Source organism: Scardinius erythrophthalmus, assembly GCF_964197995.2.
Source record: "Scardinius erythrophthalmus genome assembly, chromosome: 16".
Classification (NCBI taxonomy): Eukaryota; Metazoa; Chordata; class Actinopteri; order Cypriniformes; family Leuciscidae; genus Scardinius; species Scardinius erythrophthalmus.
In genome coordinates this window covers 18,735,050-18,760,120 of record NC_138236.1, presented here as the reverse complement: position 1 = coordinate 18,760,120, position 25,071 = coordinate 18,735,050, and the positions used below count along the sequence as shown (strand labels likewise).

At 39.3% G+C, this 25,071-nt stretch overlaps 2 protein-coding genes across 2 annotated transcripts; one reads left to right on the top strand and one right to left on the bottom strand.

The window, feature by feature from the left end:
• Positions 1–818: 818 nt before the first annotated feature.
• Positions 819–19,049, bottom strand: trim46a (tripartite motif containing 46a; the record flags this gene model as incomplete). Its single annotated transcript, XM_081387951.1, has 12 exons — positions 819–2,238; positions 2,344–2,411; positions 3,925–4,154; positions 5,343–5,690; positions 5,811–5,932; positions 6,135–6,388; positions 7,605–7,700; positions 7,953–8,099; positions 9,452–9,650; positions 14,333–14,483; positions 15,940–16,195; positions 18,990–19,049. The coding sequence occupies 12 exons, from the start codon at positions 19,047–19,049 to the stop codon at positions 1,854–1,856; spliced, it is 2,316 nt and encodes a 771-aa protein (XP_081244077.1). The 3' UTR covers positions 819–1,853.
• A 507-nt stretch (positions 19,050–19,556) lies between these two features.
• On the top strand, positions 19,557–23,903 carry krtcap2 (keratinocyte associated protein 2). The gene is made up of 5 exons (XM_081387950.1): positions 19,557–19,696; positions 20,558–20,712; positions 20,835–20,898; positions 21,592–21,658; positions 23,578–23,903. The coding sequence occupies exons 1-5, from the start codon at positions 19,693–19,695 to the stop codon at positions 23,693–23,695; spliced, it is 408 nt and encodes a 135-aa protein (XP_081244076.1). The 5' UTR covers positions 19,557–19,692; the 3' UTR covers positions 23,696–23,903.
• Positions 23,904–25,071: the final 1,168 nt, after the last annotated feature.

The following is a 25,071-nucleotide window of genomic DNA, read 5'->3' as shown; positions in this document are numbered from 1 at the left end:
AACAGCCACTATCTATGTGGGACTTTCTGAGTGCCAAAAATTCACATCATACGAAAGAACCTGCTAATAAATGAGAAACTACTGAAATGTGGTTATATCACAATAAGTGATTTTACCACTATTTAATTTGTTTTAGTTTGCAATTGCCCACAATTGACTGGGCCTGACCTGATATATGACTGAATATCTGAGCATGATTTGACATCGTTGTCAGTTTTGTGTGCAATAGGTTGTAAAGATCACAGTTTTAGGTGAGGAAAAACGATTTGTTTAACAATAAGATATGACAACATATGTTTTGGCATTGCTTTAACTCATCAAAAAAATAGGTTAAGCAATTTTAACTTTCAACTAATGCTGTAAACTTCCTCAGGACAGATTCACACAGAATGTGTTTTTGCATTTAAAAACATGAGGCGCAGGGCAGTGGAATGGGGAAAGGCAAAATCTCAAGACGTGTTTTTTAAAACCTTAACTTGATTGCTTAACTCTGTGTCATATGCAAGCGCAACAGTCAGACACGTCCATAGAAAGACGCTGGAAAAGCAGCGCAGTGGAATGCAGAAACGTGTTCTGTGTGAACGGCCCCTTATTCAGAATAAAAATCATGGGGCATGAAAATAATACAAGTGAGAAACATTGATGCTTTATTTCACTTCTGCCATTAGTGTATTTTACAAACATTTTGCCTGTTTTCAAAGGGCCATTTTAAGAAATTCTACATAATATCATCAACATCAATATAAATTCACACAACGAGACCTAAATCTGCAACACTGCACTCAAGTAGAGGAAAACATGGCCAAAACCAGAGCTTTCAGCAACTGTCTTTCTTTATTGCAATAACATATCACGCACTCACACGCGCAATAAATACATTTGACGCTCAGCATACAATTCAAAAATGCCCTCTCACATCGACACACACCGACTCACAACTGACAGTTGCACTGTCATAAGCAGCATACACTTCTGAAAAGCAAATTTACCCGCTAAATCGATGTTGCCATACCCATTCTGCAAAAACAAATAAATAAATTGATTATGAAAAAAGCCTAAAAAAGTATGAGATGTGTCAAGACTGTTGTGTTTTGAAGATTATTATTTAGGACATTCAAATGGGAGTCTGTCGTATAACATTTGAGCAGGCACCTGTAGGGATCTCACAAAAGCAGGCTCTTTTCACTTTAACTGTCAACCCTGTTTTGGCCCAAACAAACCAAACAGACAAGGTCTCTATGCACAGAACGTGGACTGATACCAATACAACATGTCCAACCAAGGTTTGACATCTTGGTTGAGTCTCAAAGTAGCAACACCATTCAAAGACGTCGGGAACTACACAGTCTCAAATGAATAAGAACTGCAACAGGATCACGTCAAGACATTTTAACATTCCTGTAAAGAGCACATACATTGTTAATGAGTAAATCAAGGTGTATTACTAACTATTAGCACACCCATTTTGGGCGGTTTGCATGCTAACAATGCTGGAAAAGGAGTTTGTAAATAGCGAGGAATCATTTGTTTTTTAGAAGGACGTTCTGTCATGAGTGAACCTGAATCATACATGGACTATATTTCCATTGTTTTTGATTTTGTAGCCATGAAAATGAACAATTCCTCATTATTTAATGCTGACCCACATGTTGTTAGCATGCTACATGTTGTTAGCATCCATAACCTTTTTTTAATGTGTATACTTTGAAGTTAAATTGAATCTTAATATAAAATATCATCAGTCAATGCATCGTTAGCTATGAAATAAGCTCGTAAACAAAGTCGATAGAAAACGATAAAAGAATATTTGCCTAAAGGTGCTAATTTGACTAGTTTTAAAGCGATCAGATGTTTCAGTGACTGGCATCGGTGGCACGTGTTTGGATGGTCACTCTTCTTGGCGGGTTCTGCTCTGTACTGCGAATGGCTATTAGCTCCTGTAGCTGCAGAGCCCCTCCGCCAATGAAACAGAAGGCTGGGCAAACAGGGGCGGAGCAATCGACAGTCCCCTCCCACAGCACTCGCAGAGAGTGTGCGTCGTAGAAAGTGAGCCGCCCCTTCTCAAAGTCCAGACACAGTCCGAGGCGAGGTGGCAGGGGGGCAGTGAGAGGGCCAGTAGAAGTGTTAGATGACTTGGGTAGTAAAATCTTGCCCATGCCCATTGTGAGGAAACAGAATGGAGGAGGGGAGTCCTGGGCGTCCTCTGCGCCGCTGTCGTGACCACTGTCTGGATCGTACCTAAAGTCAAATGGAGTGGGGTGGGGGGTTGAAATAAAAATCATCAATAACATTGCCTTCCTCAGTCAGCTCTAAAGCGTTTAAAAATTCTCTGTTTCTCCTCACCGTGGACTTGCCATGTCTTGTGGAAGATGGAACCACTCCTGCAGTTTTGCTTCAACACCCACTCCCACCTACACACAATGCTTTAAAGGGTTAAGTTCACCCAAAAATAAAAATTGTCCCACAATTTCCTCACCCTTAAGCCATCCTAGGTGTACATTACTTTCTTCACTCTTCCGCCAGAATTTGACTCGTGTACGGCCGTTAACGGAAGCCAGTGATTATAGTTTATAAAGTTATAAATATGGATATTTTTCATATACACCTAGGATGGCTTGAAGGTGAGTAAATTATGGGATGATTTTAATCTTTGGGTGAAATAACCCTTTAAGGCATAGACATTTTAAAGTTTTTTTGTTTTGTTTTTTGTATGAATCTATTATTTTTAATATATATATCTCCAAAAACTTTTCAGGAAATGGAAAAAAAAAAACAGTATTTTCTTAGAATAATAAAACACTGTGTTGTCAAAGTTGATACTGTGGACTCACGTATGGTCAGACAAACACAGAGGTGTAAAGTCCAGGTTCAGAAAGTAAAAGTCCTCCTCAGTGGTTTGTCCCAATCACCTGGATTTGCTAATTAGTTTTTCAGCCAGGAGATAGAACTAGTTAGTGAAATCAGCTGGTTGAGTTCATGGGTGGAATAAACATATGGCAGGACTTTTACTTTCTTACCCCTGGACTTTATACCTCTGGACATACGAGGTTTGGTCACAAGTTATTTTTTAAATTCTTTTCATTGGTTAAATATTTGCAAAAACCACTGAGAGGTGTAAAGGGTGACCAATAGTAATGATTTATAAAAATAATAATAAAAAAAGACAAAATATGGAGATTCGAGGTTTCCACCTGACAGTGACGATATTTTATTTTATAAAAAAAAAAAATATATATATATATATATATATATATAGGATTAAAGGATATATAAATAAAGGATATATAAATATATTTAAAGGATTAAAGGTATAAAAGTTTAATTCTTGAAAAAAAAGTGAGAAAATCGTATTATTTAATATAACAAAAACATTCAATATTAAAAAATATATATTAAAAAAATATTACATCTATTTGCAAAATTGCTCACTGCTCAGAAATTTGAGGTTGGTAAGATTGTTAATGGTTTTGTTGGAAGTTTTTTATGCTCACCAAAGCTGCATTTATTTGATAAAAAAAATACAGTAATTATTTTTACATAGGCAGTTAATTACTGTTATAAACAGTCATTCATTCCTGTGATGGCAAAGCTTAATTTTTTTGGCATCATTACTCCAGTCTTCAGTGTCACATGATGCTTCAGGGATCATTCTAATATGCTGATTTGCCTCTCAAGAAAAATGGTTCTTATTATCAATGTTGAAAACACTTGTGCTGCTTAATATTTTTGTGATGTGATACATTTTGGGATTCTTTGATAAATAGAAAGAATTTATTTGAAATAGAATGTTTTTGTAACATTATAAATGTATTTAATGTCACTTTTGATCATTTTAATGCATCCTTGCTGAATTAAAAGTAATAATTTCTTAAAAAATAAAAAATCTTATTGACTGCAAACTGCTGAATGGTAGTGTATGTTCACCTTAACCAGGTAGGACCCAGGCTCCACTGAGCATGCCCAGTAGTGTCGTCCCTCTGTGATAGAAACGTCGGCCACAAGGAGGTCAGAGGTGAGGTGACATGAGGTAAGGACCCGATCAGCTGCCTGCAACAGGGTCATCCCAGGGACACTCCGGGCATACGTCTGCCCTTTCCCCAGCGCCACCCGCTCCGCATGCAGGCCCCAGCGCGAATCCAGGCAGAACGACAACACTGAGATTGAGGTATTCAGGAGGAGAGGAGTGGAGGATAGGGTTGGAAAGGTCAGGTCATAGGGTTAGGGCAGAACACAAAGCGAAAAGAGGATGAGGGAGTGAAACAACATATAAATAGAAGATAGAAAGAAACAGAGAGGGGGGATATGTATGGATAAGCATAAAAGGGAAGAAATGGGATAGGAAATTTGGAGAAAAGAGGGGAAACAAAGAGGAGAGCAGGAACATTGTACATATTCCATGACTCTAGGATTCAGAGGAGATCGAGCAGCTGATATTCCAGTTAAATAGGAATACAAGTCAAAGAAACAGCACAGATAATAGGAACAAAGGCAGGTGGAGAATAACAGGAAGTACAAGGAGAAATAATAAAGAGAGAAGAGCAAAAAAAGAGATGTGTCAAAGAGTTGTGGATAAGTACTGAGAAATATACTAGTGATAAGCAACAGAATTAACTATGAGAGAAAACAAAATAGAGAATATGATATGCATAAAATACCACAAAACAAGAACAGGTTCAGTTTGATGTAATAGAACTGTGATATGAATGGATCAATTGATAGATATACAGTATGATAGATAGATAGGTAGACAGACAGACAGACAGATAGATAGATAGATAGATAGATAGATAGATAGATAGATAGATAGATAGATAGATAGATAGATAGATAGATAGATAGATAGATAGATAGATAGATAGATAGACAGATAATTGATACAGACGGATGGACAAGTGAATAAACGAACAAACGGACATGAATAAATGAATCAGTGAATGAATGTATAGATAAATGGAGGGTGGATGAATTGATATAAATGAATCAATCAGTCAAGATTTAGATAGATAGATAGATAGATAGATAGACAGACAGATAATTGATACAGACGGATGGACAAGTGAATAAACATGAACAAACACATGAATAAATGAATCAGTGAATGAATGGATGGATAGATAAATAAATGGAAGAATTAATAAATGGATGGATAAATATAGGAATAGAGGATGTAAATTCCAAGTCAACGAAGTAGAATGACTGGAAAAGATGCTAAACAAAAACGAAGCATCCAATATGTGAGAAACTGGGGAGCTTGAGGAAAAACAAATGTCTCTGAATAACTGATATTTTGAAGTGGTTCAAATGCAAGTGTGTTTGTATATTTGTGAGTGGATGTGTCTTACCTGGTGCAGGGGGTGTGTGTAGATACACCTCCTCACTGTACTCTCCAAACCCTGCCTTATTACAGCCTCGAACTCTCAGGACATACACACTGTCCATCTCTAGCTTGTCAATCACTGCACTGGTCCCGCCCACATCATCAAGACGCTGCCAAGGACAGTGTGTGCCATTACTTCCTGAGCTTCCGTCAGACCAGACTCTGCCCCATAATGCTCCAGCTCCGCCCACTTTCCTCTGATACTCCACCGAGTAGTGCCAGGCGGGGGCGGAGTCCTGTGGGAGGCGCCAGCACAAATAGAGCTCGTTATAGGCCAGGGTCTTTTGAGTGTCAATCACAGGAGCCAATGGGGCTGCAGAAGGAAAAAGATCAGTCGAGTCAAGTAAGACGTGAATTCAAATTGTTACCTTGTTAACATAAAAAAACAACTCAAGGTATTTACGGATTTTGAAAATGGAGTTTTTATGAAAACCTTGTATAAAGTCCATGCTGCTAAGTGCTGTGAGTTCTCTGGAGACGTCTATTTGAAAGTGTCGAAACGAGGGATCAGCAGATAGAGAGAAATGCTGAAGATGTTCTATTGCTTTTACCAGTCTGAGAAGAAGAAAGATAAAAAATCAAGTAAAACTTGAATATAAAGAAGTTCTCTGTAAACCAATTGACTATGTGTAACATAATCTTCCAACGTTTGTGTGCCTTCAATGGAAACACACAATAGGCTATTGTGGGTTTCGTATTTCATAAATGAACCGATTCACGCAACCCCAGCAACAAACACCCTCAAACACAGTCTAACCTGTTGTGCGTGACTCTGGCGGCCTGCACAAAGCACGGCTGGTCGGGTTCCTTAAGAAGCTCCTGAGTGTATGTGAGCAGCCCTGCATTTTCCAAAAGACTCTGTTTTTCTGAGAGTTGTGCATTCAGAGCCCCTGCCCGCTGCGCACGAGCCCCCTCCATCAACATGGCCAAAGCCCCCTGACGCTCCGCCAGCACACCACGCAACTCACTCACACACTGATTCAACTGCTCCTTAGCCACTACGCTGTTCACCTGAGCACAGAGGGAAAGAGATTGAGCAGGACAGAAAAAGGGAAGAGCGAAGCTTGACATCTTTTTTTAAACATCATAAATATATATAAAAATATTTATATTTATTTTATAATTAATATATATTAAAATGTTTACATAAAATAATATAAATATTACATTAAATCATATTTTAAAATAAATTATTATCAATTTAATTTAAATATTTGAAACCTTTTCTTATTTTTCACAATGAATCTTGATCATCCCCCACCATCACATTTGGTCATTATTTTTCACAAATAAATTTACACTATAACACCACTGAAAAAACACAGGATACTCCTGGAGAGATAGTGAACTATTATCCGTCTTTAGATTACATTTCCATATATAAAAGAAACATGAAGGCTGCACCAGAAATCGCATACTTCCCTACTATATTGTAGATGAGAAACTGTATGACAAAAGAAGTATGTCTGAATTCACAGTACACATAAAAGAGTAGGCAAAAAGCACCCGGATGACCAACTACTTCCAGCGGGATTCTTAAGTGTGCATACGGTGGGCACTCTACTATCCCATGAGTCCACGGGAAAGGATTACATCGCAGTGAAGCGACATACCTGATGCTGGTAGGTCACATGATAATGACAACATAGCAAATGTACTGTAGTATGTCCAGATTACATTCATACTTTATAGAACACACCTTTTTAGCGGCCGTGAAGTAATCACTTATTCAAAATAAGTATCTACTCAAGAGAGTATGCGATTTCGGATGCAGCCTGTCTTTTTAAATGTAATAAATATTTTAATAATTAAATATCTACATATTTAATTTATTTTCATTTATATTTAAAATATTTGCATAAAATGTATATTAAATCTAAATAAATAATAATAATAATTTAAAAATGAAGTATTAATATAAATAGTAATAATAATTACTTTCCAGAATGAATCTTGGTCAACCCCACCATCACATTTGGCCATAAATATATTTCACAAATACATATTTCAGTTATTATGATATTCAATATTTTGCAATTTCCATCTTTTTTCATTCTGACTGTTAAAAGTCTATAACACCAACAAAACATTGACAAAACAACTGCTGGATCCGGTTGAAATCCTGCAACTTCATCCTCGCTCTGTTTTCACACCATTCGTATACTCTAGGGTGAAGTATTTGTCTCATAAACACTCAAAGTATAATTAAAACACCAATGCTGTGTACCTCAGTCTGAGCAATGCCGCTTTCTACTTGGGTGATCTGTGCCTGAATAGAATCCTGATTGCCCAAGATGTAGTTCATTTCCTTGGTGATCTTCTCCTGTGATTTCACAACATGGGAAAGATGAGTTACGTTAAAACACTGACAACACTGTAGAGCTTCTGCTAGCTGCCTAGTCATTGAGGAAATCCTTTCCTTTCTACCCTTGATCACTTAGAGATGTGCAGGGCTAGAGCTTAGAAAGATTAGCCCAAATAACCATTTTATACAGGAAAGAAGGGCATGTTGGGCATTATTACGTTGTTTATAGTCTAAAGATTCAGCTCTATAGAGCGTACAAGGAACGGATACCTTCAGAGTTTGGTAAGCCAACGCAATAGGAATGATCTTGTGTCCACTGTGGGCCCGACGGAGTTTACAAAGCGGACACAACAGATGCTGACATGACCTGCAGTAAAACTGTAACCTCTCCTGCTCATGTTCCACACAAACTAATACCTGCAAGTGAGTGAGAGAGAGAGAGAAGATAAATGGACAGGGGAAAAGCCCGAGAGGGGGGAAATGAGATTAGGGAGAACTTTTGAGACTAATATGTTTATCAAAACTCCTCTGTGTCGACTACTGTGGAAAAGGACAATATTTGAATATTATTTGCATGTGGTTGATCTCTTTTCTACAAAATGTAAGCTCAATACTTTAGTCAGTGTTTTGTGCTATTTAATGGACATTTATGTCAAAACAAACTTGTATGTCTTCATGTTTTTGTGACAGACTAGGCCTATATAATGGACAAAAATGTTCTACATAAATATTAATAATGCAAAATAGTGTTTTATTGTTCTGTAATAATAAAATGTGTTTTATTTATTGTAATATTGTTTTATTTTAATATATTTTAAAATGTAATTTATTCATGTGATGGCAAAGCTGAAATTTTTAGCATCATTACTCCAGTCTATAGTGTCACATGATCCTTCAGAAATCATTCTAATATACTGATTTGCTACTCAAAAAAACATTTCTTATTATAAATGTTGAAAACAAAATGTGCTGCTTAATATTTTAAGCAGACACATATTTTTTTTCCAGGATTCTTTGATGAATAGAAAGTTCATAAGAACAGCATTTATCTGAAATATAAATCTTTTGTAACATTAAAAATGTCTTTACTGTCACTTTTGATCAATTTAAAGCATCCTTGCTAAATTAAAGTATTAATGTCTTACAACAACAAAATGGTATATATTGATTTTGAATGGTATATATTCTGTTCAGTTCAATTCACATTTAGTTGTATAACGCTTTTTACAATATGTATCGTTTATCGAAAAAAAACGTGCATCTACATTACATTTTAGAGTGATCTGTTATCAGAGGTGACTGTGTCCAATTAATGTCCATATTTCAGAAATGTATGTACAGTTCTAAGATAATACAAATCATGCAGTTAGTTAACATCATGTATTAATTTTAGGCAGAAACTATAAACTCAGAGTAATTATTACAAGTTGTGAACATAATGATTACAATATATCGAAAATTTGGCAGTGGTGCTTGTTGACTCAGAGTTGATTCTGAACTATATGGCTGGTACATTTCTTTGAAACACTGGAAAAAAAAAATATATATATATTTTATATATATATATATATATATATATATACACACATATATATATATATATATATATATATATATATATATATATATATACATATATACATACATATATATATATATATATTGGACCCTGGATGTAAACATGGTCCGATCTCGGGTTAAATGTCAATGACTCTCCTTTCTTTGTGTTTGTGGTGATCCTCTCTCAGAAGGGTCCCAGGTGCTCTTACCTTGGGTCTGAAGCTGTGTGTGGGCATGATGTGTTCGTGTTGGGCTCGTGGTGTGCCCCAGGGGTGGTACAGTTTGAAGCACTCATTACAGAAGTTGGACCTGCAGTCAGCGCAGCCTTTGGTGGCGTCCAGAGCCTGAGGAGGTTTACAGAACTGGCACATGACTGCCATGCTGCCAAGACTTACTGTCCGCCTGTACCTACACACATGGAGAAAGAGAGACATCGGTCATCTATTGTGCACTGAGGCTAATTTGAAAAGTAAACACGTATGGCTTGGGTTACATGTACGCATGATTGTTTAATTGCATTATATATTTGTATGTGTACTGTGGCCAGCAGGACGAGGCTGTCACGTATAACTAAAGAAAAACTAAAGGAGAGGACTCAAGTGCAGAAAGAATATTTATTAAATAAAAGAAACATGAAATGAAACAAAAACCCTCAAGGGGGAAAACATGAAATAACCAAAAATACAACTACAAAGCAACATACCGGGGTTTCACGGGAAAGCGGGAGACGTAAACAAGACAACGATCCGACACAGACTGCAAACACAAAGGAACTTATAAAAGGGACAAATCAGGCAGGTAATAAGGAACAACAGGTGGGGCAAATGAAACCAATAATGAGATAACAAGGAGGGTGGGGTCAAACAGTGACAGGAACACAAACACCACATGTGCTACACAAGACAGGACAGGCATGTGACATTACCCCCTCCTTAAGGAGCGGCTACCAGACGCTCCACAAGGGACGGGAGGGACAGACCAGGGCGGGACGGGAGGGACAGACCAGGGCGGGACGGGAGGGACAGACCAGGGCGGGACGGGAGGGACAGACCAGGGAGGGACAGACCAGGGCGGGACAGGGGGAACAGGAAAGACAGACCAGGGTGGGACAGGGGAAACAGGAAAGACAGACCAGGGGGGGACAGGGGGAACAGGAAAGACAGACCAGGGTGGGACAGGGGGAACAAAAGAGACAGACCAGGGTGGGGCAGGGAAAATGAACAGTTCTGGAGGCCAGGGTGGAGCCGAGAGTCCATCGGACGGCCAGGGCGGAACAGAGAGTCCATCGGGCGGCCAGGGCGGAGAAGACCCATCGGGCGGCCAGGGCGGAGAAGACCCCTCGGGCGGCCAGGGCGGAGAAGACCCCTCGGGCGGCCAGGGCGGAGAAGACCCCTCGGGCGGCCAGGGCGGAGAAGACCCCTCGGGCGGCCAGGGCGGAGAAGACCCCTCGGGCGGCCAGGGCGGAGAAGACCCCTCGGGCGGCCAGGGCGGAGACGACCCCTCGGGCGGCCACGGCGGAGACGACCCCTCGGGCGGCCAGGGCTCAGGCACAGGAACTGGCACCACCGGCTCGGGCACTGGAACTGGCACCACCGGCTCGGGCACTGGAACTGGCACCACCGGCTCGGGCACTGGAACTGGCACCACCGGCTCGGGCACTGGAACTGGCACCAACGGCTCGGGCACTGGAACTGGCACCACTGGCTCGGGCACTGGGACTGGCACTGGAACTGGCACCACCGGCTCGGGCACTGGAACTGGCACCACCGGCTCGGGCACTGGAACTGGCACCACCGGCTCGGGCACTGGAACTGGCACCACCGGCTCGGGCACTGGAACTGGCACCACCGGCTCGGGCACTGGAACTGGCACCACCGGCTCGGGCACTGGAACTGGCACCAACGGCTCGGGCACTGGAACTGGCACCACTGGCTCGGGCACTGGGACTGGCACTGGAACTGGCACCACCGGCTCGGGCACTGGAACTGGCACCACCGGCTCGGGCACTGGAACTGGCCCCACCGGCCCAGGAACAGACATAGACACAAGAACAGGCTCAGGAACAGGAACAGGCTCAGGAACAGGCTCAGGAACAGGCTCAGGAACAGGCTCAGGAACAGGCTCAGGAACAGACACTGGCTCCGGCTCAGGAACAGACACTGGCTCCGGCTCAGGAACAGACACTGGCTCCGGCTCAGGAACAGACACTGGCTCCGGCTCAGGAACAGACACTGGCTCCGGCTCAGGAACAGACACTGGCTCCGGCTCAGGAACAGACACTGGCTCCGGCTCAGGAACAGACACTGGCTCCGGCTCAGGAACAGGAACAGACATCACCGGCTCAGGAACAGACACCGCCGGCCCAGGAACAGACACCACCGGCTCAGGAACAGACACCACCGGCTCAAGTGTGTGCGTAGCCCACACACACCACATGGCTGTGGCCATAATGGCCAGTGTCGCGGTCACTGAGGGCTCAGGAACAGACACCACCGGCTCAGACACAGGCTCGACGGCGGCCATCTTGTCAGGGGACTCAGGCTCGACAGGCGTGACGTGAACAGGCTCGGCGGCGGCAATCTTGTCCGAAGACACAGGCTCGACGGCGGCCATCTTGTCAGGGGACACAGGCTCGGCAGGCGTGACGTGAACAGGCTCGGCGGCGGCAATCTTGTCCGAAGACATAGGCTCGACGGCGGCCATCTTGTCAGGGGACACAGGCACGGCAGGCGTGACGTGAACAGGCTCGGCGGCAGCGACGACCATCTTGTCCGAAGACATAGGCTCAGGAACAGTCTCTGGCTGGGCAGACGTGACGTGAACAGTCTCTGGCTGGGCAGACGTGACGTGAACAGTCTCTGGCTGGGCAGACGTGACGTGAACAGTCTCTGGCTGGGCAGACGTGACGTGAACAGTCTCTGGCTGGGCAGACGTGACGTGAACAGTCTCTGGCTGGGCAGACGTGACGTGAACAGTCTCTGGCTGGGCAGACGTGACGTGAACAGTCTCTGGCTGGGCAGACGTGACGGATCGCTGAGGTGGTGCAGGCAGTGCGAGCAGGATCACCGGAACAGGGACCACCGGAACAGGGACCACCGGAACAGGGACCACCGGAACAGGGACCACCGGAACAGGGACCACCGGAACAGGGACCACCGGAACAGTCACGGAGGGAGTCTTCCTCTTCCTCCTCCGTTTCGAGACCACTGGAACTGGGGCCACTGGAACTGGGACCACTGGACTCGGGACCACCGGAACTGGGACCACTGGACTCGGGACCACCGGCACTGAGGCCACCGGAACTGGGACCCTCTTCCTGGCCTCTCGCTCCTGCAAGCGAGCGAGACCCTCCACCATAGCCTCAAACGTACAGCCATCATACGCCCTCCTGAGAACCCAGTCCATGGGCTCATTGAGTGCGTAAAAGAAGAGGTCCTTTAGAGGCCCGTCATTAAGTTTTAAACCCTCCGCCGCTCCAAGGAATTCACCCGCGAACTTCCTCAGGTCAGCCCCTTGTTGGCGGAGGGCACTTAGTGTCTGAAAACGAATAATGCGATCGTAGTGGGGGCACGAGACAGGAGGGCCTGGTGGGTGTCGTGAATCTTTCTGCTGAGTCCTTAACATGGTCGGGGCACGAGACAGGAGGGCCTGGTGGGTGTCGTGAATCTTTCTGCTGAGTCCTTAACATGGTCGGATCGTTCTGTCACGTATAACTAAAGAAAAACTAAAGGAGAGGACTCAAGTGCAGAAAGAATATTTATTAAATAAAAGAAACATGAAATGAAACAAAAACCCTCAAGGGGGAAAACATGAAATAACCAAAAATACAACTACAAAGCAACATACCGGGGTTTCACGGGAAAGCGGGAGACGTAAACAAGACAACGATCCGACACAGACTGCAAACACAAAGGAACTTATAAAAGGGACAAATCAGGCAGGTAATAAGGAACAACAGGTGGGGCAAATGAAACCAATAATGAGATAACAAGGAGGGTGGGGTCAAACAGTGACAGGAACACAAACACCACATGTGCTACACAAGACAGGACAGGCATGTGACAGAGGCGTGATCATCAAATAACATCAAATAAAACAGTCCAGGCCTGGTCCTCTCTCGATCTCCACTGTCGTCGCTCCTCCTTTTATGCCTCCGCTCCTACGTGAGAGATACGAGACCGGTGCGCTCATCATCGATCACGTCACCGGCCTCGCGCCATTCTCCCACGGCCCTCGGCCTCGTCCTGCTCGCCACATGTACATCAATTATAGTGTGTGTTTGTATGTGTGGTGTAAATGTAGCTCAGCTGTCCAAAGACTGCATAAAAACAAAGCATCAGAATATATGTATATGTACTGTATAATATATGTACTGTATATATATATTAAATGTCTTTAATGTTTTAATTATGACTTTTGCCTCAATAAACTTCTAATTTCTGCTTATTAATAGTTAGTAAGGTAGTTAAGTTTAGGTATTGGGTAGGATTAAGGGATGTAGAATAAGGTCATGCAGAATAATGCATTAATATATGCTTTATAAGTACTAATAAACAGCAAATATCCTAGTAATGTGCATGCTCAACATCCTTAATTCACTTTCATTATATGGATAAGAGTGGCTAGAACATTCTTCTCCTTTTGTGAGAAGTTAATTTAGGTTTTGAATAACATTTTTTTCATTTTGAGTCAAATATTTCTTCTCTTGCTTCTCCTGAGTTATAATTGAGTCTTGTGGTGTTTTAGGGCCAGATTTGCTCGTGCGCATTATTACTATATGGAATGGAGCCATGCAAGCTGTTTACTGGAAGGAAGAAACTAAATATTTTCTCCGCCTTCTCTTGACCTCATTTTGCTATGCCAGTAAGGTGATTTGATTGGTCCACGTAGTGAGACTGCGTGAAAATATTCAAACAACTATCAACCCCTATGGTGATGTGTCTATGAATAGACGCAAGTTCAGAACATCTGATGTATTGTTCAAAACCAGTAGAACAACATTACAGTACAGTTACTGGAATTACAATTTCAATGTAGCTCAAGTTAATAAAAACAGGAATTCTCTGAGGGGGTGTGTGTGTGTGTGAGACCTCTCCACTATGCGCTCCAGCGTGAGGTTTCTCAGACAATCTGCAAGCCCTCTCTCTCCAAGCTCCACATCTTTTCCGCAGGTGGGACAGGGGAACAGCATGATCACGGGAGGGGTGTCTTTACGCCTCCGTCCTGGATGTGTTCCACACACTGCACAAAAAGAAGGAGAGATGCAGACAGAAAAAGCACATTAAAGCTTCTTTAAGCCACTATAAATCTAAGGCAGGAAGAAGAAAGGAAAAGCTAATCAATGCCGAAAGAGAACCGAATCCAGAGGCCCCGTGTGTGCTGACACATTCAGAATCAGCCCATCACGACGGCTGCTACATTTAAACACACACGCACCTGCAAAGTGCTGCAAAGACGCAATACATCTGAATGATACAGTAGCATCTATAAACTTTTGCACAGAGAAAAGCTAGTTAAACTATGCTGAAGTTACATCACGATGGATTAAATGTTATTTAATCTGGGCCTGGTTTCACAGACAGGGCTTAGATTAAGCCAGTATTAGTCTTTAGCTCAGCTAAGACATTTAAGTAGCTTTTATAAATGTGCCTTTTAAAAAAACATTACTAATGTGTATTGCTGAGACAAAACAAAACATATTTTCAGATATGTCAGTGCTAAAGTTGCTTTCAGTTAAAACAGCTCAAACATGCATTTTAGTCTGGGACTAGACTTAAGCCTCGTCTGTGAAACTGGGGATAATTAAATAATTTTTTAATAAGTAATTTAATTAAATAAATATATAAATTATTTTGAAATAAATATTATGAAAATACAACCAAATAAATGATTAAACTGGCATGCCTTATTTTAAGCATTATTAAATATAATTAAATAATCTAATTATTTAAAATAAATAATTGATATGATTCATTTTAATGCCTAAAATAATTAATAAATTATAATTATTAAATGATGATCAAATAAATAATCAAATGGACATGATTAATTGAACTGAGCTGAAATTACGTGATTATGGGAGATTAAAAAGACCACAAAAATATACATATAAAATTAGTTATCAGGAAAAATTGTAAATAAACTAAAATTCAAAATTTTGATTTAGTTAGATTTTTTTAAAGAAATAAATAGTTGTGTTCATCAAAGAATCCTGAAACAATGTATCTGTTTTCATAAATATCTTAAGCACAACAACTGTTTTCAACATTGATAATAATAAGACATTTTACTTGAACAACAAATCACTCAGCATGTTATAATAATTTCTGACGGATCATGTGACCCTGGAGTAATGATGCTGAAAATTCAGCTTTACCATCACAGGAACAAATTACATTTTAAATATATTAAAATAGAAAACAGTTATTTAAAATTGCTATACTATTTCACAATATTGCAGTTTTTACTGTATTTTGAATTAAATAAATGCAACCTTGGTGAGCAATACATTAAAAAATAATACCATCCCCAAACTTTTAAATGGTAGCATACAGTTTAGCGGTCAGTATAAAAAAAAACTTGACTGCAGAACTGAACGAATGATTGACAAATCAGAACCGAGCATCTCAGAGAGCCGTGTAATAAGATGACAGCACACCTGATTTTGATCTCAGTGTCTATTAAGGAACACACAAACCTGTTCTGATCACCCGGTCTAGGCGGTCTGTTTTGGGTGGAGGTCGACGTGTCTGTCGGGGAGAGCGTGTGTTGGGGCTTGAGGTGGGTGTGTTGGGCTCTGGGGGGAGCTCGGGGGGCGGGTATCCTCTCTGAACCAAGACTTCTGCCGCACACAGCACACACACGCTGTGCATACATGGCAACACTATCGGCTGCTTCACCATCTCCTCACACACTGGACAGTGCAGCTCTCTCTCTATACTCTTCATATTAGACTAGACAGAGAAAGGGACAGTTTTAACAATATTTACCAGAGGAAAACACGCAATCAAACATGCAAGCACAGACAACACTCTCTCTATATATACATTATCGATTATGTTGATATTTATAGACAGATCATAACCATATATCCTGTTTCAGAGGTAAAGGCTTTAATATACAATATAATATACATCATTCCTGATGTGCAGTTTCATGTTTTTGAAGCAACACTGTAGGCTTTATTTTTATTTTAGCCTATACACTGTAATATATATATATATATAATTATTTATTTTTCAAAATTGCAAAAATAAAGATTATTAGAGGGCATTTCACAGAAAATGCAATTTCAGTTTTTCTACTTTTATTTTACGTTTAATTCAATGTGTTACTTGCAGTTTCTTTGTAAGTATTTGTGAAATTTACCAGAAATTTTTACACCAATTTTTTCTTAAGTGTATTTTTAGTGTTTTTTGTTGTTGTTGTTTTTTCATTTCAATGACTGAAATTGATTATGGATTGTGCTATGGACTGAGTTTTTTCTAAGGTAAACATTATGGGCATAGGTTGGTCAGTATGAATGTGTCATAAAAGTCTGAATATTTGCATATCAGGAAAATTATGTACATGCCAAAAACAACACACACAAACAGTCTTGTTTATTAAAAGTGTAGTCAATACTTCCTTCTTTCTAGTTTTGCTTACAAATGTCCCCAGTAATGGAAATACTTTTATGCAACATTCAAATCATGAATTCTGCTATGTATTCACACAAATGACTGATATTGGTAGTAGCTACATTTTATCGACAATTGCGATTTACGAATTGAACTTTTTCTGTGTTACAAATCTGTTCAAATGTGTTAGTCATCTTTGGTCTTCCCAAAAGGAGTGCAACTCGAACGTTTAACTTGGCGGGAGTACAAGAAAATCATTCCTCAAACTCGAAAACCTTGATGTTGGCTTCTGTAATACAGACTAAGTTCACACACATCTTGTTTATTTACATTCCTACCACCCAAGATTCATATCTGGCATAAGGAAGTTAACATTTTAATTACTTTTTTTGTATTTGATCATACTCATAAACAACCATTCATTCTACATCACTGGAATCTAAATTTAAGTCGGTTTCCGGAAGTAAAAATCCCATTTATTTTCTCAACAGGGAAATTGATTTTAAAGGATAACTTATAAATCTTTAAAGACAGACCTGCTGCGAGCTCTGAGGTTGTTAATCGATGATATGCTTTTGACAAACCGGTTAGTCCATATTATTTCAACTTATTCTTTAAATAATCATGTTTAACAGAGGAATTCCTGCTGAAAATCTACATTACTCTTTATTCCGCAGAGAAATCTACACTAAATCAGAGAATTGTAACTAAATCAGGCCAAATAAACACTTCAACTACTCCCCCACTCCCATGAAGCACTGCGAATGACTTCAGTCTTACACTAACTTAAACTATATTGTTTCTATACATAATCAACATCTTGTTTGTTGTGTTTGACTTTATTATCTGTTCAGATTTCCTGGACAGAAATTCATCTTTAACGCTGGCATAAAAAAAAAAAAACACATCAGACAATAATGTACATCCACATTATATAAAAATGATATTATATATTATATTAAACCAATGGTTTCATATTTCGTCATTGTTTTTAAATAAATTGTTTCTTTCGCAGTTGTAGTTATTTCCCTCATTAAAGCTGTTAAATACACAGTCTTGTACTTTTCTGTCCGATTTTCAAAAAGATTTGCTTTACATTAAACTTTGTAAGGTGGTTATTCCGCTTGTGATCAGTATATAACTCTTAAACAAAAACTTTTTAAAAATCTCTATGGTAAAAATATATATTTCTAGAACCAGGCTGCTAAAAAAATGCATTTTTGCACTCCATTAGTCTCCATCATTTAATAAAAAAGGGGGGTTCCCTACTGAAAAAGAAAATGCTGACATTTACAGCTGTCCCAGTCAGGCATGTGCTCAGCTGGTTTGGCTGGTTAGCAGGATGATCTAGAAGCCTGACAAAATCAATTTAAGCTATTTTAAGCTGTTTTATGTTCAGTATCTGGCAATTATTTTCCCCAGAGCTGACAGCATATTCTGTCAATAAGCCATTGAAATAATTAAATTCTCCAAGCTCTGTTCCTCTTTTTTACACTGACTTTAGTTTTTTTCCAGACGTTTCCCACAGCTCGCGACCTCGGCCCTCTTGCATCCCCGTCTCTATGGCAACACACATCCTGTCGCGCGACAGCAGCTCACAGATAATAAGGCCTTTTCCGCTTCTTATAGATTTTTAAAGGCTCCTCTATTTTTCCTTTACATCTTCTCGAAGAATGTAATCAATTAATATGTTGCATCAGCGTGTGATCTGCATCAATCATGATTCTGAGTTAGACTAAATGCGTCAGTCTGTTCAATTTTGTATTAACGGGGAAAAAATATTCTGATATTATATTAGGCCTGGCTACACGCTTAAGAGCAAATAAATCATTCATAACAGAGGAAAAGCAGCCGTGGCCTACACGCGCTTTAGCAGAAAAAGATGATAAATATGCTCGGTTTCTGCTAACATGTGTTATTCATATCGAGCGATATATGCTCTCAGTAAAGAATTTTTATTATTATTATTTTCTTCTTTTTAATGTTAGATTTGGGCATGGAAAACACTCAAATGTCACATTTAGCCTAAACCTGACCGTAAACATTGCATTCGTGTGTTAAATAACAGCCGCGTGCAAATGACAGATAACGTGTAAATATGTGGTTTTAATAATGCAAATGTACTTACGCTTATACGCACGAGGGCGTCCATAATGGATGTAAAGGTTTGCAACTCCGCATCTGCCATTGCTGAACTATGCCGATTGTTATATTAATAGCAAATGAAATAAACGCTATTACCGAGCGTTTTTTTTCTACATAGAGAATCATTTAAACAACTAACGGTTTATAAGATCAGAACTCCGCGAAATAAAACAAAATGGTTGAACGTGCAAATGAAATTAACGGCTGTTAAACCTTTACGGTTTTAGACATTATTTGTGTCTAAGAGAGGTCCAATTTAACGCAATCCATGTTGATTTAGGGGGGTTCCAACAGTGCTTGCTGAGGTCTATTCTGACGGATGTTAAGCCATCCGATGGATGTTATGAGGTGTTCAGGGGGAGATCAGTAAAGAGCATGCGCATGGATGCTGAGCTGAGCATGCATGAGAGCCGCTTGGGTGGTTTTTACAGTCTACGGTAGAAAATATGAATATAATATAATATAATATAATATAATATAATATAATATAATATAATATAATAATATAATTATTATCGATGAATGTGCAGCACGCTTCTGTCCGCTAGATGGAGCTATAGGGTTAGTGCAGGGGAATTTGCATTTGGCACAGTTTTTAGACGTTAGCAGCGCGTCATCTTTGCTCTGCTGGCCCCGAGACTGAACAGAGAGGAGTTAAACCTGTCTTTACCTTATTGCTGTCCAATATGGGTGAGCTTTGCTTTTACATTAACTATTTCAAACGTTGAAATTTGAGCTGTTCTGTCTGTTATTTTGCACGCATGATCATAAAATGGACATATAGTAACGTTACACGGGTGGTCTCGTCAAAAGTTTGTAGCATTGGAACGCAAAATAGGAGCCTACTGCAGCTCCTCATTTAAGTCGCTTTGTGAACATTAACAATAAGTTGAATTGTTTTTTTTTTCATCCATTTGTGATTCGAAAAAGCAAAAATGAACAGTATGAATGGTGTTTAGCTCACCGCTAACCATTGCTAAACATTTCATACGTTTCAATTGTCATCGGCATAGTATTCTTAGAAAAGACGAAAGAAGAAGAATAACAATAACTTAATTCAGTGTGCGCTTACTATTTAAAAAAAGAAAAGCAGAACAGTAGATGAAAATTGTAGCCTCTCTGATTGTTTCCACACGGAACGTTTTAAAGAGCGTACACTGACGTGTCCAAATTCTTGTACATTTACCTGCTTCATAATAGATCCATAGTACGCTTTTCCCTTTACGTTTATGCTTTTTTGCCTTTCTCTTCGTAATTTAACGTTTCTTGTCTGTAAATCAATATATGACAAAATGTTTATTAATCTGAGTCGTCCCTCGTTCCCAAATTAATTCTTCCGTAATGAACACTAGCCCGTCGCGGAACCAAATAGACTAATCTGTCAAGAACTGTACGCGAACATGTTCTTAATTCTTTCTTAATATATTCAATTCAAATTCATATATTCTTTCCATATTATTATTATTATTATTTGATTTTTATACTGATGTTTCCACACACTCACACTTTGTCATGGTCTCTCTCTCTCTCTATCTTTCTCTGTTGTTATAGCGGTGAACACAAGTACATCCCTGGTGTTGGCCAGTCTGCTGTCCGTGCTGGTGTTTGCAGGAATGCAGATGTTCAGTCGGCAGCTGGGCTCTTCAGAGTGGCTGACCATCCTGGGGGGCTTCCTGGGGTCTGTGCTGTTTCTCTGCTCTCTTACAGTATCCTTCTGCTGCTTGGTCATGCATACAGTAGTAGTTTGTCTAACCTTAAGGCTTAATGTTAAGTTTTTGCTCAGTTGGCTTATCTATTTTCGGTGTTAGTTCTTAACCTGCAATTACAGGCTTTCAATAACCTGGAGAACCTTGTCTTCGGGAAAGGCTTCCAAGCCAAAATCTTCCCAGAGAGTAAGTGCTGCTATTGTCTGGTGTATCCTCCTCCTCACTTGCATAAAGTTCAAATGAATGAAGAAACACTTACACTACCATTCAAAAGTTAAAAAGCTTTTTTTCAGCAAGGATGCATTAAATTATTTAAAAGTGACAGTAAAAACTTCTTTACAGTAAAGACCGTAAAGAAATTTATTTCAAATAAATAATGTCCTTTTGAACTTTCTATCATCAAAGAATACTGAAAAGTCACGGTTACCACAAAAGCACAACTGTTATCTACATTGATAATAATAAGAAATGTGTATTGAGCAGCAAATCAGCATATTAGAATGATTTGCCGGATCATGTGACACTGAAGACTGGAGTAATGATTCCTGCTTTGCCATCACAGGAATAAATTGCATAAATATATATATATATATATATATATATTTTTTTTTTAAATATATTAAATTAACAAAACAGTTATTTTGAAACTGTAATAATGTTTCACAATATTACTGCTTTTACAATCAAATAAATGAAAGAAAAAAAATCTAAATCACAAACTTACAGCAGTGTATACTTAACCAGAAGATTTTAATAATGACATTTTTACAAAGTACAAATACACATTTTGATAGACAAGTGTAATCAGATTGAATTAAAATCTGAATGATTTTAATGAAGAATTAATATATGTACTTACTTGAACAATCTTTGTCTCAGTTCTCGTGTGCCTGTGCCTCTCTCTGTTTGCGTCGGGTTTGGTGCATCGTGTGTGCGTGACAACGTGGTGAGTTACTTTTAAAACGTTTTAAAGTTTTTGATTTTCTCCTTCAATTTTCTTTTTCTTTTTTTGCTGGGTTTATTCCTCATAAATATGATAATCATATTATGATGTTTGATATGTTGTTTTGGATAATGTTGCACTATATTCTTGATGATCATGAAAACTTGTATTATTATTTTGTGTAATTATAAAATATGAAATTAATTGAATCATTTCTTTGTTTATATGTTGATTTAATATATATTTATGTAATTATATAATTTTCTTTGAATAATTTCTGCATAATTTAAACTGAAAATAAGTACATTGCACAAGTATTTAAACCCTTAACTCAGTACTTAGTTAAAGGAGAACTCCGGTCAATTTTAACATTGAGCTCATTTTTTTGTACATTTGGAGTGCTGTCAATACAGAACAATGACAAAAATCGGTGTTGCCTACACCGTGTTATCCTCTTTTTAAAATTTGCACCCTGTTGACTTCAATGGGGCAAGTTTTAAACCTGCTTTAGCCTCTTAACATCCTTGATGTGTCATTACAAGTGCACAGGTCATGTGAGCGATTCCTTCAGAGTGAACACGGGTGAATCTGACTGCAGTAGATGTGAAAGATATGAATAAATATGATGTTATTTCAGCCAGCGCACATACCTGTATTTTCTTCCTGTTTTCGGTCGAAGTCCATAGTAGTCGATTGTCGAGTTCACCCGCATAGGTTTAGTTACCTATGATCACGCGCGTGAACTCGACAATCGATTACTATGGACTTCGACCGAAGAACTGAGGTTCATTAGACCAGAGAATATTGTTTCTCACAGTCTGAGAAAAAAAGTGTTTTCTCATGTGTCTTTACTGAGGAGAGGATTGAGTCTGGCCACTCATATCTGCCATAAAGCCCAGATCGGTGGAGTGTTGCAGTGATGTTTGTCCTTCTGTAAATTTCTCCCATCTCCATATATGATCACGAAGCTATGGTCACCACTCTTACAAAGGCCCGGCCTTCATTAATTTTGGCAAAGAGGCCAGCTCTAGAACTCCTGACTCCTGGTTGTTTCAAACTTCTTTTCAAAAAAAGGATTATGGAGGTTACATGCTTTTGTGAACCTTCAATGGAGCAGATTTTTTTGTAGTCTTCCTTCCCCAGATCTATGTCTTGACACAATCCTGTCTCTGAGCTCTACGGGCAGTTCTTTTGACCTCATGGCTTGGTTTTTGCTCCGATATGCATTTTCAGCTGTTAGACCTTTTATTGAAAGGTGTGTGTCTATCCAAATCGTACCCATTCAACTGAATTTGCCATAGGTTAACATCTACAAGCGTAATTGGAATGCTCCTGAGCTAAATTTCAAGTGTCCCAGAAAAGGGTATGAATACTTATGCAATGTAATTATTTCAGTTTACTAAATTTGCAGTTAAGGTTTAAGTTGTCACAAATCTGTTTTTTGCCTTGTCATTATGGTGTATGGAGTGTAGATTCATGTGGAGAAAAAAAAAAGTCATTTAAAGTAGTTTAACAAGTCAGCAACATAACAAAATGAAAAAATGAAGGGGATTGAATACTTTCACAAGACACACGAACAAACATATATATATATATATATATATATATATATATAAAAAATAAATAAAATCGGGTGCACTATTGTCCATTACGGCACTGATGATGTTGTGAATCTAAAACGTTTGGACTTTGCATTTTCCCTCTAAAGTATTTTTTGTAAGAAATCTTCGACTATTATGTGTCTTGTTGTGGTAATCGATTACCAGATAAAAAACTTGACTCATCCCACATATATTTTTAAAAACAAACAAAAAAATAGTTGACAACCCACTTGTTTTTATAGGCTACCTGTCGAATTGGTCAAATATAACTCATTCAACACTGTTAATTTGTTCTTTCTTTCTCTGTTGTCTCCAATATAGCCTGATCTTCTCTGTCATCGCACTGTACTACATCAACAAAGTGTCAGCAGCTCTTTACCAGGCAGCACCTGCTCCAGCTCCTGCCAAACTCACCAGCAAGGGCAAAAGGAAGAACTGAAGCACTTATGACTTCAGCCACCACACCGTTGTTTGCTAAAGCTACGAAATCTGATGCGTTTGCCAACAGCAGACTTTTTTTATCCATTCCATCCACACTGAAAAATAACTAAACATATTGTCATACCAGTCATAGATGTGTGGTTTTTGGTTCTGTTTACAAAATTGTTTTTGTTTAAGGGGTTTGTAATTAAAAGTTGATGAAAGAATCATGGCCCTTCAGAGAGCTACTCTTGTTTTCCTGTTATAGTCGGCACAAAATGAAAATTATTTTTAAAGGAATCCTATTGATCTTATTTTGACCGATTCATTAATGCATATGTACCTTGTATTTTTTTCCGGTGAAACGGCAGACTTCACCCTAATAACGTATGCTGGACTTTTCCAGTCGTCTAGTCCACTTAAACCCACCGTTTTCTTAAATTTGTTGTCAAGCTCACATTCAGTTCATTCAATCAACAACTTATGGATCAAACCAAGTCCCCAGCATAAATTTCACTGTACATCACAATTTGGAAGAAAATTTTCATTGTGACTTTAATGTGAATTTTCTGTAACAGACAATATGAAAACTGCAGTCGATTTAGGAATAATAATTATTGCAGATAGTTGTTAGACTCCAGATGACTAACCTGCCAAGTGATTTCAGTGTCCTCCACCCTTTATGTATGCTAAACAGTGCTGGTTTCCTGCCTAAGGCCTCACATTGCATCCTGGGACTCTCAGCTGACTCAGTCAGTCCTGCTACTGACCCCGCACAAAAAACTCATTCATTGTCATCTTTCGACTTTATTTAACCTACTCAGTCCTTAAAGCTCAAACCGCAGATAAGCTTCAAATTAGCATGGAATTAAAAGTATGTGACTCTACCACAGTTGAAGCTCACCCAAATATTTGTAATGCATTTCAAATTAAAACCAGATAGTTGTGATACTGCTGTGCTCTGCCAAAATGGTTCTCCCAGGCTATATAAACATAAGCACTGAATATTCAGAAGGACAAAAAACTAATGGAAGCCCATTTGTTCAGTAACTAGTTAGTTATTTTCCATATCGATTCATGTCTTTTCTGGATGGACCAATGCTGTAGTTGTGAAAGTTAATGTTTTTTTCCCCCTCATGTTGCTTCTTTATTGCATTAATGCATAGATGTTTATCTGTTTTAGCCCTTTGTGGGAAAAACTGCCAGTTATACCACTTAAAAAAAACGTCATGTCCTTGCTTGAAAGGAATGTAACGAGAGAATTGTTGTGGCAAAAAACCTCCAGAGATGTGCAAAGGATTCAACATGGTTACTATGACAAAAACAATCGTGCTTACTCAAAACACCATGTGTCATCCACCCATGACCGTTCTCTCTCTTCCCCTTTTCTCATGT

What these genes read in the sequence shown, in the direction of transcription:
- krtcap2 (XM_081387950.1), top strand. An exon ending in AGCCAAAATCTTCCCAGAGA is followed by an intron (nt 20,899 to 21,591) that starts GTAAGTGCTGCT and finishes TCTTTGTCTCAG; the next exon opens with TTCTCGTGTGCCTGTGCCTC. An exon ending in CGTGTGTGCGTGACAACGTG is followed by an intron (nt 21,659 to 23,577) that starts GTGAGTTACTTT and finishes TCTCCAATATAG; the next exon opens with CCTGATCTTCTCTGTCATCG.